Source organism: Sinocyclocheilus grahami, unplaced genomic scaffold (genome assembly GCF_001515645.1).
Source record: "Sinocyclocheilus grahami isolate Dianchi unplaced genomic scaffold, SAMN03320097.WGS_v1.1 scaffold876.1, whole genome shotgun sequence".
In the NCBI taxonomy this organism is placed as follows: domain Eukaryota; kingdom Metazoa; phylum Chordata; class Actinopteri; order Cypriniformes; family Cyprinidae; genus Sinocyclocheilus; species Sinocyclocheilus grahami.
This window is the reverse complement of record NW_015506055.1, coordinates 421,316-435,030: the sequence shown is the minus strand read 5'-3', so window position 1 is coordinate 435,030 and position 13,715 is coordinate 421,316. Positions and strand designations below refer to the sequence as shown.

Sequence of the window (13,715 nt, the reverse complement as noted above, 5' to 3'; positions counted from 1 at the left end):
ACGATTGGTTTGGTAGCGTGCCGGCCAAATGGCGTGGTGAGAGCAGGGTCTGATGGAATGCCAGCTGAGAGGCATTGAGTGAGCAATGGCAGAATTCCCAGAGTGCTTTGTTAATGGCTCTATGTGATGGCCGCACCCTTCCCTCTAACATTTTGACTACCGTATTTAATATTTGATGCAACACCGTCGGTTCAGGCAATAGCTTTCTCTCTTATCCCCATGTAACATTTTCTGAATTTTAAAGGGATAGTTCACCCAAAAACGAAAATTCTGTCATCAGTTACTCACCGTTATGTTGTTCCATATCCATAAGACTTTCACTCATCTTCGAAACACAAATGAAGACATTTGTAATGGAGCCTGAGAGATTTATTTCCCTCCTCTGAAAGTCCATTTGTGATCCTGGACCACAAAACCAGTCATAAGGGTAAATTTTTTGAAATTGAGATTTTTACATCAATGGAAAGCTGATTTATTCAGCTTTCAGATGATGTATGGTTTAGGCAATATTTGGCCGAGATACAACTATTTGAAAATCTGGAATCTGAGGATGCAAAAAATTAAATATTGAGAAAATCTCCTTTAAAGTTGTCCAAATGAAGTCCTTAGCGATGCATATTACTAATCCAAAATTAAGTTTTGATATATTACAGTAGGAAATTTACAAAATATGAATGAATATGATTTTTGGCATAAAAGAAAAATCTATAATTTTGACCCATACAATGTTGGCTATTGCTACAAATATACCTGTGCGACTTAAGACTGGTTTTGTGGTACAGGGTCACATTTGACCTAAACATTGACAATAAGGACATTGTAAAAGTAATCCATGTGAATCTTCAGAAGAGACATAATGGCTTTATATGATGAACAGATTTATATTAAGATTTATTTATATGATTCATCTATCAACACTCACATAGAGCTCATCAAATATGGTAAACCGAAGCTCAAATGTACTTGTTTGATGTGCGTGAACCAATTAGGATTTGTTCACGTTTGAGCTTCGGCTTACCATAAACCGAAATCAAGGCATGTAAATTTTGACAGAATTTACATTTTTGGGTGAACTATCCCTTTAATCTAATCATGCGCAATTTTGTTTAAATAAAAATAGTGACTATGACTTTACCTTTGCCATTCATTAGATCTTTACACAGAACTTGGTAACCGTAGGCCTCCAATGTGAGACATGATTGCCTGAGGCGATAGTGCTCTTACATCAGTCTCCCCTTGTCAGGATTCATTGTTAAATTGATCTCTCCTGTATCCATCTTCCTCCTCCACCTCTCTCTTTCTCTCTCTCGCTCTGTGTCGTCTACTCCTCTATGTAGGCTCTGGCTAGCATGAGTCTGAACACACAGCCTATTCTAAACCTGGAGAAGTTTCAGGATGGACAAGAGTTGTCTTTATTGCCCCCTGTTCGTGACAAAGCCTCCCCTTCCTCCACTGAGTTCAACCCACTCATCTATGGCAATGATGTGGACTCAGTTGATGTTGCCACAAGGTATGGTGAAGTATTGCATACTGTATCAAATGTGACATGAATTAGTGGCTGGTAGAGTTGCTAGGTTAATAGAACATGGTTTTGGTGTAATTTGAAGTACCAATTGGAGCTAAAAAATAATGATTCTTTCTAAACATATGGAAGACCTGGCCAGAAGCCATAATGTTTGCTTGTAGGCCTCCATGAGTTTCTAAACAATCAATGGGTCTCATTCACTAACGTGTATACATGCAAATTTGTGTGATATCTGCATACAATCGCTTTCATGAACAAATCATGATTCATCAATAACTTTCATATTAAAATAAGTTTTTAATGAAAATGTATTTATGAAAAAAAGAAACTTCCTAAATTGTTTGGGCATGTTTGCATGTTATGCAAATGTCTGTCCTTGGGTGTGCTGTCATTCATTTTGAATACTTCAAATTCATTAACTTTAAAATAAGGTTAAGAACAAATTGTGAATCAGGCGGTAATTTTCCATGAGAGGATATCCTGTGTTTATAAATATGTGTAGTCCACACAATAATTAGCGAATAAGACCTGTTGTTTTTGTTAGCGGTCCAGAAAACACAATATTTGAACCAAGCCTAAAAAATATACTAATATTTGTACAATTCCGCCATATTAAGTACATAATAGAAATGTTTTGTTTTTTCTAATTTTGCCCTTAGGGTGGCGATGGTGAGGTTCTTCAACTCTCCAAATGTGCTGCAAGGGTTCCAGATGCACACTCGCACTCTGCGTCTCTTCCCCCGCCCTGTGGTGGCATTCCAGGCCACGTCTTTCCTGGCCTCTAGGCCACGGCGGAATGGATTCACAGAAAAGCTCTCCCACACCCAGGCAGTGGAGTACTATGGAGAGTGGGCTCTCAAGCCCACCAACCTGGCTTTCCAAAGGATTCATAACAGTGAGAGACATAGATATACCTCATCATTTGTCCTTAAGTTGCTTTGACCCCCCAGATTTGACTGTCACAGTTCGCCCCCTAGTGGAAGTTGTAGACACTGACAGTAAGAGAATTTACCCTGTTTTTATTGACCATGGTAGAATAAATTAATAATGTATGAATAGTTGCCCATAAAAATTATCGCCAACACTTTTAGAAGGAACATATTATGGGTTACGCTAAAATGCCTGTTCTGGAGAACTATCAGTTGTTTATGAAAATTAGAAATTATTGTTTATTCTCACCTTGTGTAAATAAATCAAATCCGTTCAGAAAGTCACTCACCATATATCTGCACAAGTTACAGTATTTACATATAATACTGTAGTATATTATATATATTTATGTACAGTAGATATAGTATGCAAAACTAAAATCACATCTGCAGAGGGTGAGAACTCCACTCAGCCCCCTCTTCAGTTGAGACTTCCAGTCTGTATGCTGTTGTTTGTTGCATTGTAAATAGAGCTTTACACTTACCTGCATTTAGTTTTACTATGAAGACTGTCCATTATGTTTTTCCCATTTTGTGTGTAGTCGGTAATTATACTGTGTGTGTGTGTGTGTGTTTCAGATGTGTATGACCCCTCTCTAATAGGCGATAAGCCTAAGTGGTATGCCCACCAGTTACAGCCAGTATTCTACCGTGTTTATGATGGGAGCTCTCGTCTGGCGGAGGCGCTGAGTGGACCCCTGCAGGATGAGACCAATGATTCAGACCCAACAGATGACAGGTTGAAAACACCCAATAAACACTCATCCTTGCATACTTTGTACTCACTAACACACATTGACCTTTATACACATTTACCTAAACTCATGCACACATTTTTTAAATAATTTTTTTACATATACATACACAAATTATTATTGTGTGTGTGTGTGTGTTTCAGATGTGTATGACCCCTCTCTAATAGGCGATAAGCCTAAGTGGTATGCCCACCAGTTACAGCCAGTATTCTACCGTGTTTATGATGGGAGCTCTCGTCTGGCGGAGGCGCTGAGTGGACCCCTGCAGGATGAGACCAATGATTCAGACCCAACAGATGACAGGTTGAAAACATCCTTGCATACTTTGTACTCACTAACACACATTGACCTTTATACACATTTACCTAAACTCATGCACACATTTTTTTAATAATTTTTTTACATATACATACACAAATTATTATTTTTTCTTTTTTCAAGAATTTAGATGATGAAATAAATCATTTTATTCAGCAAGCATATATTTTCAGTTGTTTAGAAATGAAAGTAAAGACTATTATAGTGTTACAGGGCTCTCTAACTTTTTGCACTGGTGCGCCTAACTTTTTTTCTTAGGTGCACCCAAATTTTCGACCGCATCGCATTTAACACTGCAGTTTTACAAGTTCTAGTCTTGCCTGTGAGGCATACAGTGGAAAGGCACAATGTGGTCACCTGCCTCTTGCTGCTGAAGGGATATGACACCCCCTTTGCTGCCCAAATTAACAGCAGCACCATCAGCACCCAGAGCAATGATTTTCTCCAGCCAGTTACTGCACTGGTCCCTCAAAGGCAAATGCTTTCTTTGAGGCAGCATAAATTCCTAATTAAACAAATAAAAACGATAATACCATTTACTTCCCATTTACCATTTACTTGTTCGCAATTTGCACAGACGTCTTTTTTTTTTTTCAATGTATCGGCGATGACTCCTATAAATTGGGCGCACGCAACATCATTGCTGTACGTCGGGTTTACGTTCAAGCCATTTTTCTTCATAAGAATTATTTCGGACTTGAACTTAGTGAAGGGAAGTTCTTCTTTTGCAATATTGTAGGCAACGTTAAACTTGATTATCATCTCGGCCTCGTCTGATGATCTGTTTGCTGCTGCCTGCCGCTGAAAGGCAGTGGGGAGAGGGGACACTTGGGCAGTGTATTTATCGTGGCATGTAATGTGTTTTATAGATTAGGGTGACCATGCGTGCCATTTTCCCAGGAAGCGTCCTGGCCAGGATTTCTATATTTCTATATCCTGGCCAGGACACGTCCTGGGAAATGGAACGTATGGTCACCCTATTATAGATGCATTGTGCTTTTTCAGCGTTTCAATCCGAAATGTATTAGAACCAGTCACAAATGCACTATTGCCGACCATGGTCTTCCCACACTATTTACAGTAAATGCAGTGCATTATATTGTCGGCTTTACTGTATCTTAGCCAGGGAAATTGGTCAAGCCACTCTCTTCTAAATGTATACACTTCCCCCTTTTAATTTCAGTGGGCTCGGACTCGGACTCGATCGTATGTGGCTCATTATCTAATGCCGTCTCCGGACCAGGGCTTGACATAGCCTGGGAGGTTGATGGCTCCGTGTCAGAGTATTGGTTATGATTTTTGGACGGATCAGGCCTTAACGAATTCTTAACGAAAAAGTTGTCAATTGTTCTTTTCATCTTCTCTCATCATCTGCGGCTACATCCACTCTGTTTATCTGACGGGCTTAGGCTACTCACCTCTCTCTGTGTGACAGCAGCACACGCATTTTCTAACGTACACACACGTACAGGAATATCTGGACCACGGCCAATCAGAGGGGGGGGTCTGCCCTTCACTATCTCTGATTGGTTTAGACCACGATATGGGCCTAATGTGTGTCTGTTGTTGAACCACAGGGAGACTTTCATAGTCGCGGAGACTTTTTTTTTTCCCCTCGAACAGCTGGCCGCACCGGTGCAACCTCAGATTTTTTTTAGTCGCACCATTGAGAAATTAGGTCACACTCTAGAGCCCTGTGTTACAAAAGTTTTCTGTTTCAAATGAATGCTCTTATTGTGAACTTTCTATATGTCAAAGAATCCTGACATATAGCACAACTGTTTTCAACATTTATAATAAGAAATAAGCACCAAATCAGAATATTGGAATGATTTCTGAAGGATTATGTGATATTGAACGCTGGGGTAGTGGCTGCTGAAAATTCAGATTTGCCATCATAAAATTACATTTTAAAATTGTATTTTAAATCTAAATATTTTAAAAACGATGCTGTTTTTAACTATTTTTGGTCAAATAAATGCAGGCTTGGTGAGCATATGACACTTCTTTCGAAAAAATATTACAAATTTTTACACGCATGCATTTTTGTGTTTAAACTGTTTTTGTCTGTTTAGACTATATTATTTGTTGCTGTTCATTTCAGTGGCAGTGACAGTGAAGCATACGATGACTCCAGCTCTTCCTACTCGTCTCTTGGAGACTTTGTAAATGAGATGATCAAAGGGGAAATACAAGGGGACACACCAAGTTAGCTTCTCCATTTTTAATCTCTTTCCTGACAATAGATTCTTCCTCTTACCTCTTCTTACCAGTAATGGCTTCATAATTGTTATGTTTACACTCTTTCTAGATGTTGACACCCTGACCCATGCTGCACTGGGAGACGCGGATGAGGTAGAGATCCATGACTTCCAAGAGTATAAGGGGGACAACGGTGACCCAGATCCAGAAGCCCCCCCGGAAGCAGCGGACAGCCAGCCACTGCGGTCCAGCTCCAGCACGACGGCCAGTTCCAGCCCCAGTACAGTCATACAGGGCGTCAACCATGTCCGTCCTCAAACTACATGTTATCTGAATCTAGAGGTAAGCATAATGTGCTGTGATCTGTAAAGAGTGTGTGTGTTTGTTTGTGTAGGAACAGAAGGAACCTGCTGAGGTTGAGGCGACTGCAGGCGTAACCCTCCCTAACGCTGTCCCAGGATTGGGAGCTCCACCTTTTACAAGACCCACTCCTGATCTGGTCCCTGTTGACCCAGCCAATAAAAGGCGAGAGTATGATAATCCCTATTTTGAGCCCCAGTATGGCTTCCCTTCAGAGGAGGATACTGAAGCAGATGAGCAAGAGGAGAGTTACACACCGCGATTCAACCAGAATCTCAATGGCAACAAGTATGTACTTGGAGATAATCCTACGCAAACACTCAGAATCTATATATCAGCTGCACAGACCAGCTCTCAACATCCTCTCCTTGAATTGTGTGTGTGTGTTTAGACCGTCTCGTCCATTGAGACCCAGCAGCCTGAAGCTTCCGGGTGAATCTGATGGGGAGGGAGACTCCAGAAATAGCTCTCCGAACTCCATCTCCAACAATAGCAGCGATGGCTTCGGGGGACTCATGTCCTTCGCCAGTGAGTGGCCAGCTTAACATAACCTCTATTCATTCCTTAGTAGCTCATGCTCACGTTGCAAATTTGGACATAAAAATACTGAAAACACACATTAATGTTTGAAGATGTTTGCTTGATTTTTTGGACACGTTTTCTGTCTAGACAAAAGCTAGAAATAACGCTAACAGAATTGAGAAATACTAGGTTACATTGCATTCTTTTAACTTTAATATTTGTTAATACACTACCTTTCAAAAGTTTGGGATCAGTACATTTTGTTTTTAAGGATTTGATAAAAAAAACAGTAAACAAAAGTTTTTCATGTGACACTAAACACTGGAGTAATTGCTGCTGAAAATTCAGCTTTGTCATAACAGCAATAAATTCAATAAAAAAATCTATTTAAGTAGATTATTTTTTATTTTAATATTATATTGTATGTATGAATTATTTTGTAATAATTATTTTACATAATAATATTTCACAATTTTATACACACTATATTTATTTATTTATTAAATGAATGCAGATTTGGTGAGCATAGGTGCCTTGTTTCCAAAACAAAAGCTTTGAGCAATAGTGTATATTAATATTGACTTTTTAAATATCAGAATATCTTCAGTGGAATTTTAGCATTTCCTAAGTGTTTGAACATTGTAAAAGTTCACTGGTATTGGTCCTGCATTACACCGTGTCCTAACTACACACGACACGATGCGATAAAAGGTATCTTTTCCATGTTAATCTGAGGTTTTGGCCTAACTAGCCACAACGGCGACACATGAAATTTCTATTTTAGAAACGGTTTCTATTTCCGCGACGTCGCAGCTAGAACAACAACATACAAACTAATGACAGTGATAATCTCAGGTACAGATTGTGCTTTATTCAGTGTTAAAAGTGTCTAATGTGAGTTTGACTATCATATTGCGTGGCATTTATAGACATACTTAAAGCAACAACAGACAGTTTACCTCAGATAATAAATTAAAGCAAAGATGTCCGTTAAAACTGACTCACTGCGAACCAACAAGCGTATTCCATAACAAAGATGGTATCAGTCACTCAGTATGTACATTTAGTAATGTTAAAAAGGTTTAATATTTATGAATTGGATTATAAACTTATCCGTGCAGAACGCTTCCAGAGAGAGCCCGCCCACTCACGCTTCTGATTGGTTGTGATATTTGATTGATTCTATCGGGTCGCGGTGCTGCGTCACATCGAGTGTGGGCACCCAAACTGTTTGTCGCGTCTCGTGTAGTTAGGACACAGTGTTACACAGAAATGTGTGTTCCCTGTTGTACGTCTCACCTTAATCGTATGTGTGCAGGTAACCTGTATAAAAACCATGGCACCAGTTTTAGTCTGTCCAGTCTGGCTCTGCCTAATAAAGCTCGAGAGAAGAACACGCCATTCCCCAGCCTCAAAGGTACATACATCCTCTCGGATCTATCCATGCGACCGTCTCGCTCATCCACCCATTTCGCCCCGTCTCATTTTTCCAGTCTAGTCCAGTTATCTTCTATTCTTCTTCTTCTTCTTCCTCCTCTCCTTCTCTCCAAATCCTTTCCTCATCTTTCTTTTTTACCTCTGGTTTTACGAAGGCAGTGTGACTAATGGATGAATCACTCCAATTAGATTGAACTTATTATATAACTTCCACTGAATTCAAGTAATTTAAGGGTCAAATAAGTAGATGTTAATTCTACTACAGTAATTCTGTAGTTTAAGGAAGACTAACACTACATCTGTTTAGTACAGGCATTAGGTTTAGAAAGGCTCCAACCTTTTCACTGTTCTACTTTTTCCTCTTCTTCCTTTATGATTTGTTGTATTTCTTTTAAAGAATATTTTAATTTTGATTTAACAGAGGACACAGATCAAGGTTTGTGGGAATATTGCCTGATTTCTTTGCCCCACATGTCTTTTATCCAGTGTTGCTGCCATGAAAGTGATGAATATCTTGCCTCCTTTTTGCACTGTGAAGAAACTGATTTAGTGGAAAAAAGTGGCATAGACATAGTCACTTTCTAAGCTAGCAACCACATTTCTTATAGCTGTTGTTGTTATTGTTGACTTTATTTTCTGTTTGTTTATGATTTTGGATGATTGTATTGCTCAGACGATGCTGATGACAGTCCTGAGAGTCCTGGTATGTTTCATATCTGTAGCCTGCCCTAATGATGAAACCAGTTGCTGTTTATAGTAATATAGACCCTTTGAGTCCTGAGAGAATGAGAAACTCCTAACTCCTGTCCTTGATGCTTCCTTTTACACCCCTGAATCTCAACTTTAGCGCCAAACAGCACTTGTCATGAACTGATAATGTGTGCTATTTCAGGGTTGGAAAATAAAATCTTGTGGGACAGCAGTTTGGAACCTCTAAGATAGAGGATATATCTGTGCTCACATATATCCACTATGCCTTTCCTCCTCCTATTCTCCTCCTATTGTGATTGTTAGTAATGAACATAATAATGGTGGCACCTTAATAGACAACAGCCAGTTTGTGGTTGCATTTCAAAACCTTTTTCTTTCTATACAGAAAGGATGTTTCCGTAGGAATGGAATGAGATGATTTTTGACTGCTCTTTGTGTTGTGTGCGGTGTGTTTTTTCCTTTATTTGTGTGTCATCTCAGTTGGAGACAGAGTTGAGGTCTGTTCCATTTCAATTCCACCTGAACTCTGGGTGAATTGAAGATAACAAAACCACGCTGGGAGAAGTGCAGCCACTCAGTACATTTCAAGCTCTGATCAGCTTCAGAACTGAAATGTAGTTTCTACTAAACTTGGTAGATGGGTTTCCACCAAAGTCTCGATAAAGGAGACTTTGAAGTCTGGTGGTTGTGTAGGTGTTTTAAAATAAATCGATGTTATGTCAAGGATTGTAGCTTCTATGCGCACAGATATTGTGGTGCTTTAAGCAGAGCAGTAGTATTGCTGCTTTTAAAGCTGGGTACAGGAGAAACCCAATAGAGCACTCCAGGACACAAAAGCACACTGCGTTCCAGCTAGCATGTCGACTGGTAATGATTTTTGTCTTTTAATGTTCAGTAAACACACACGCACACCCTTCGACCAGACAGTCCTTCCAGCAGTTTTACTGTGCCAGTTTGAAGAAGGTGCTTTTAGCCTTGTTTTCGTTAACAATAAAAAAATAATCAATTTAATATAATTCTGTTAAAAAATGTGCCCCCTTTGCTGTCTCCTAAAAGTAATTTTTTGCTCTCTTCAGATTTCATATTTCTCAAACAGCATCAAAACTCACAGAAAATACAAATATGATATAACAATATTAAGCAAAGAATTATAACTATCCTGATTTTAAAAACTCACATTGAGAGAAATGAATCTAGTTTTCATGTCATGTTGAATGTGATCATTCCTTTAAAGTTGTGATGAAACGGAAGGAGCAACATCTGGATTGTACATCCCAATATAATGAATTATTTAGGGAAAAAATTATAAAATGGGGACTTGGTTCTGTTCATTGATTGCTAGTTGGATTTTAAGAATAATGCAACTTGCAGTCGATTTTGTTATGTTTAATTGGACTAAATTATTAGAGAAGTCTTGCTTGGTCACCTAAGAGAAGGTGTTTTCAGATATGACATTTGATAAAAAAATTAAAAAATGAAAACATGCACAAATTAATTGTTCAAGTTAAGATGTATAACATGCATTTTCAAAATAGAGTGACATTTTTAATTACATGGCAACTTTAAAAATACAAATATTTCAGTTCATTTATAAATTATTTTTAAAATCACAGTTTACTTGTATAGAGCTGAAACATTTTTTAATTAATATTTCTGCTTATTATATGCCATTTAGTTTTTGTTCTTTTTATGAATGGAGTTTTGTAGAATGGCTTCATTCTATCATTAATCACATGTAATCGCAATTAATCAAGACTTCCCAAATCACAAGCTATTCTGACCAAATGGAAGGCTGAAATGCTTATTTTTTCTGATTTCAGTCTTTCTCTCTCTTTTTCTCTCTTTCTCTTATTCCATGCTCTCTGCTGGTTTTCTCTGTTGTATATGTACATGTGTCCGGTGCTTGTGGTTGTGGGTTGATGTTTGGACTGGTTCTGTCTGGGCCGGTGTTGTTCTCTGTCCCCTCTTTGACCCCATGCACTAATTCTGGCTTCTGTGTCCAGTATTTGGGCTAAATTCTCTAATGGAGATTGTAACAGAGATCGGCCCGGGGAGCGGAGAAGGTGGGTTCTGCCCTTTGCTGCATGCTTCTCCAAAGCCAGTCAGCTACATCTCCCAGCATCCTGTTCCACCATTGCTTCCTCATTCCTAATGTCAGATGTCAGTCACTGTGATTGTAACCGTTTGACTCTTTTGTTTCACATGTCATGTGTTCTGTTGATGGACTGGACCTGTAATGTAAAACAAAAAGGACTTGTGCTATGTTATATAGAAAGTTTGGGAAAAGTGCAGTTTAGAGAGATTGATGATTTCACTGAGGCTTATTAAGCTCTAGGCAGCATTTGGATTATGGATTATCATAAAAATGAGATGAAGTTGGATGAGAAAATATGAGTGCTTTGACTGTATCTTATTTATTTGAAAATAAATGTTGATTTTGCGGGGAAAAAAGAGGCAATTAGTCAGTCGTTATCGCAAAATAAACAGACTCATGGTTATTGAAGATTGTTCTGAGCCATAATTGGGTCCTGATCATCCCACCTGTGTTTTTCCCATATTGACCTTCTGACTATACATTATAGTTTAAGGATAATACGATTTTTTTATTGGTCACAAAGGCTGCATTTATTTGATAAAAAAATGCAATAAATACACTATATTTAAATATGGTCATTTTAAAATTTAAATTAACTATTTCATACTATTTTTGGTTTTCTATTTTAATATATTTTAAAATGTATTTTATTATCAATTCTCAGCAGCCATTACTCCAGTTTTCAGGGCATGAGTCTTCAGAAATTATTCTAATATGCTGACTTGGTGCTCAAGAAGCATTACTTATTATTTTCACTGTTGAAAACTGTTGCACTGGTAAATATTTGTTTATTTTTTGGAATCCGTGGTACATTTAAAAAAAAATTTTTTTTGATGAATAGAAAGTTTGGTAAAAAAAGAAAATATAAATCTTTTGTAACATTATAAATGTCTTTACTTTGATCAATTTATTGCATCCTTGTTGAATAAAATTCTTGATTTCCTTAAAAAAATTTTTACTTTTTGAACTTTTTTTACCCTGTGCAGTTAATTACAGAAGAGTGCACTGAGTCACATAACTGATGGGGCTCCAAACAGAAGCTGTCCGCTGGATTTTATAGATGGAGAATGCCATTGTTATTTAAATGTCTGCATCTTCCTAGCAGCCTTGAATTCATAATTCATGTATTTGCTCTTTATTCTTGTGAGATGATTCAAAATAACTTCTTTGGCAAGTTTGTAATGACATATAATTATTCAGATTTGATTATGAGGCATGTAAGTCTTGTCTGAAAATATTCCCTTGCCAAATCTAACGTGCAATCTAACGACATAGTGTGAAATGTGTGTGAAGATGTCCATCTGTTAATGCCCTTGTATGCGGCACAAACTGTCCATGCACCGGTTGCTAACTAACAAGCTATCCAACTGAATGGCTTTTCTGAGGTAAATTTGACTTTGACGTTGTTTTGTTTATAAGCTGTTTCATTTCGCTATTCAAACACTTTGATTGGGCAATTACACGAGAGAGAATCCATGTCAGTAAGTTCTTTATATTTCACACCTTCTGATGTTCATTCATGTTTATGTTGTGTCAGAGCCGACATTAGTGGGGTGAAAGGTGGTGACGATTATAGGGGCCCCCGGCGATTTCAACAGACTGCCCGAGGCCATTCTAAAAAGACGCTCAGGACAGTTGACGGGCCACTGCTGCACGTCATCACCAAAGCTTATCATGTGCATGTGTTTTTAAGCCTTGCCAATGTAAACATTCAAGAGATTTTAAAGCATTCAAGCACAAGATGCGAGACCTCAACTGAGTATATATATATATATATCTCAGTGGTGTGCGGTGGTGTTTAAAATGAGGAGGCAGTTATATACAGTGTGTATATGTATGTATATAATTCATGTCCTTGTTACACTTAATGTTTACGCTAAGTGCAAATAGCTATAGTATATATATATATATATATATATATACATACATACACACACAGTGCCGTGAAAAGGTTTTTGCCCCTTCCAGTTTTTTTATTCGAAACCAGCTAGATCGCTGCAAAAATGATTTCAACACGTACTTTACCTTCTACACCACTGAAGCTGTTATTAGACAATAGTCTTTTGTAATGCTTTGTAATCACATGTTGATGGGCGGAGTTAGTGTAAATAGCCTCTGCCAACAAGGCGGGCTATTTGCACTTGTAAATAGACACTCTGTTTTTTTTATTTGTGAACTGATGTTCAGGTGTTCTTTTTAATAGTAAACTTATTTTCGGGTCATCGTCATAAAAGCCCTGTAAACTTTGTCACAGGCACGAAGATACATCTTTCATTTCATCAAGCTGAATGCTCACTAAAAACTGACATAGTCATCACGTTTTCAAGTCATTTCATGTTTCATTTTGATGTTACACAAAGCAGTGATATCTAAGCAGGAGAGTTGTTTACTTTATAATTAGTCAATAACGCCATAATTTTCTTCACTCGGGTCGAGAGCTCGCACGAAAACAAGAGGCGGGATTTATCAGACGAACCAATCACATCCAATTATAGCGCGACGGAGGCATTGCCTCCTCTCACGTGACTTTCCCCCATTCATCTCAATGAGCCTCCAGAAAAGTCACAACATGCTTTAGGGTCTCTGTAGAAAGTCTATGGACCGAAGGGAGGCAAGCCTCCGGCTGTAACTTTACCTGCGGGTGTCGATGTTGGACAGTGTTACTTTCTACAAACGAGTGACTTTTAGACTTTTAATGTCATATTTAGTCATATTTGCATTGTTTTATTTTTGTAATATCGATTATTTTCTCATCCACTTTTGAGGAGAAGAGACACTGCCTCCCTTGCTTCCTCGGAGGAAACGCCCCTGATATATATATATATATATATATATATATATATATATATACATACATACAC

The 13,715-nt window shown here is 38.1% G+C and overlaps 1 protein-coding gene across 1 annotated transcript in view; it reads left to right on the top strand.

Moving 5' to 3' along the window:
• Window positions 1–13,715, top strand: part of madd (MAP-kinase activating death domain) — a 73,537-nt gene that overhangs the window by 37,869 nt on the left and 21,953 nt on the right. Inside the window, exons 9-17 of the mRNA XM_016248366.1 lie at window positions 1,338–1,510; window positions 2,185–2,420; window positions 3,034–3,193; window positions 5,632–5,735; window positions 5,839–6,035; window positions 6,124–6,377; window positions 6,481–6,617; window positions 7,930–8,028; window positions 10,763–10,905. Coding sequence (XP_016103852.1) covers window positions 1,338–1,510; window positions 2,185–2,420; window positions 3,034–3,193; window positions 5,632–5,735; window positions 5,839–6,035; window positions 6,124–6,377; window positions 6,481–6,617; window positions 7,930–8,028; window positions 10,763–10,905 — 1,503 coding nt within the window. The remainder of the gene's footprint in view (window positions 1–1,337; window positions 1,511–2,184; window positions 2,421–3,033; window positions 3,194–5,631; window positions 5,736–5,838; window positions 6,036–6,123; window positions 6,378–6,480; window positions 6,618–7,929; window positions 8,029–10,762; window positions 10,906–13,715) is intronic.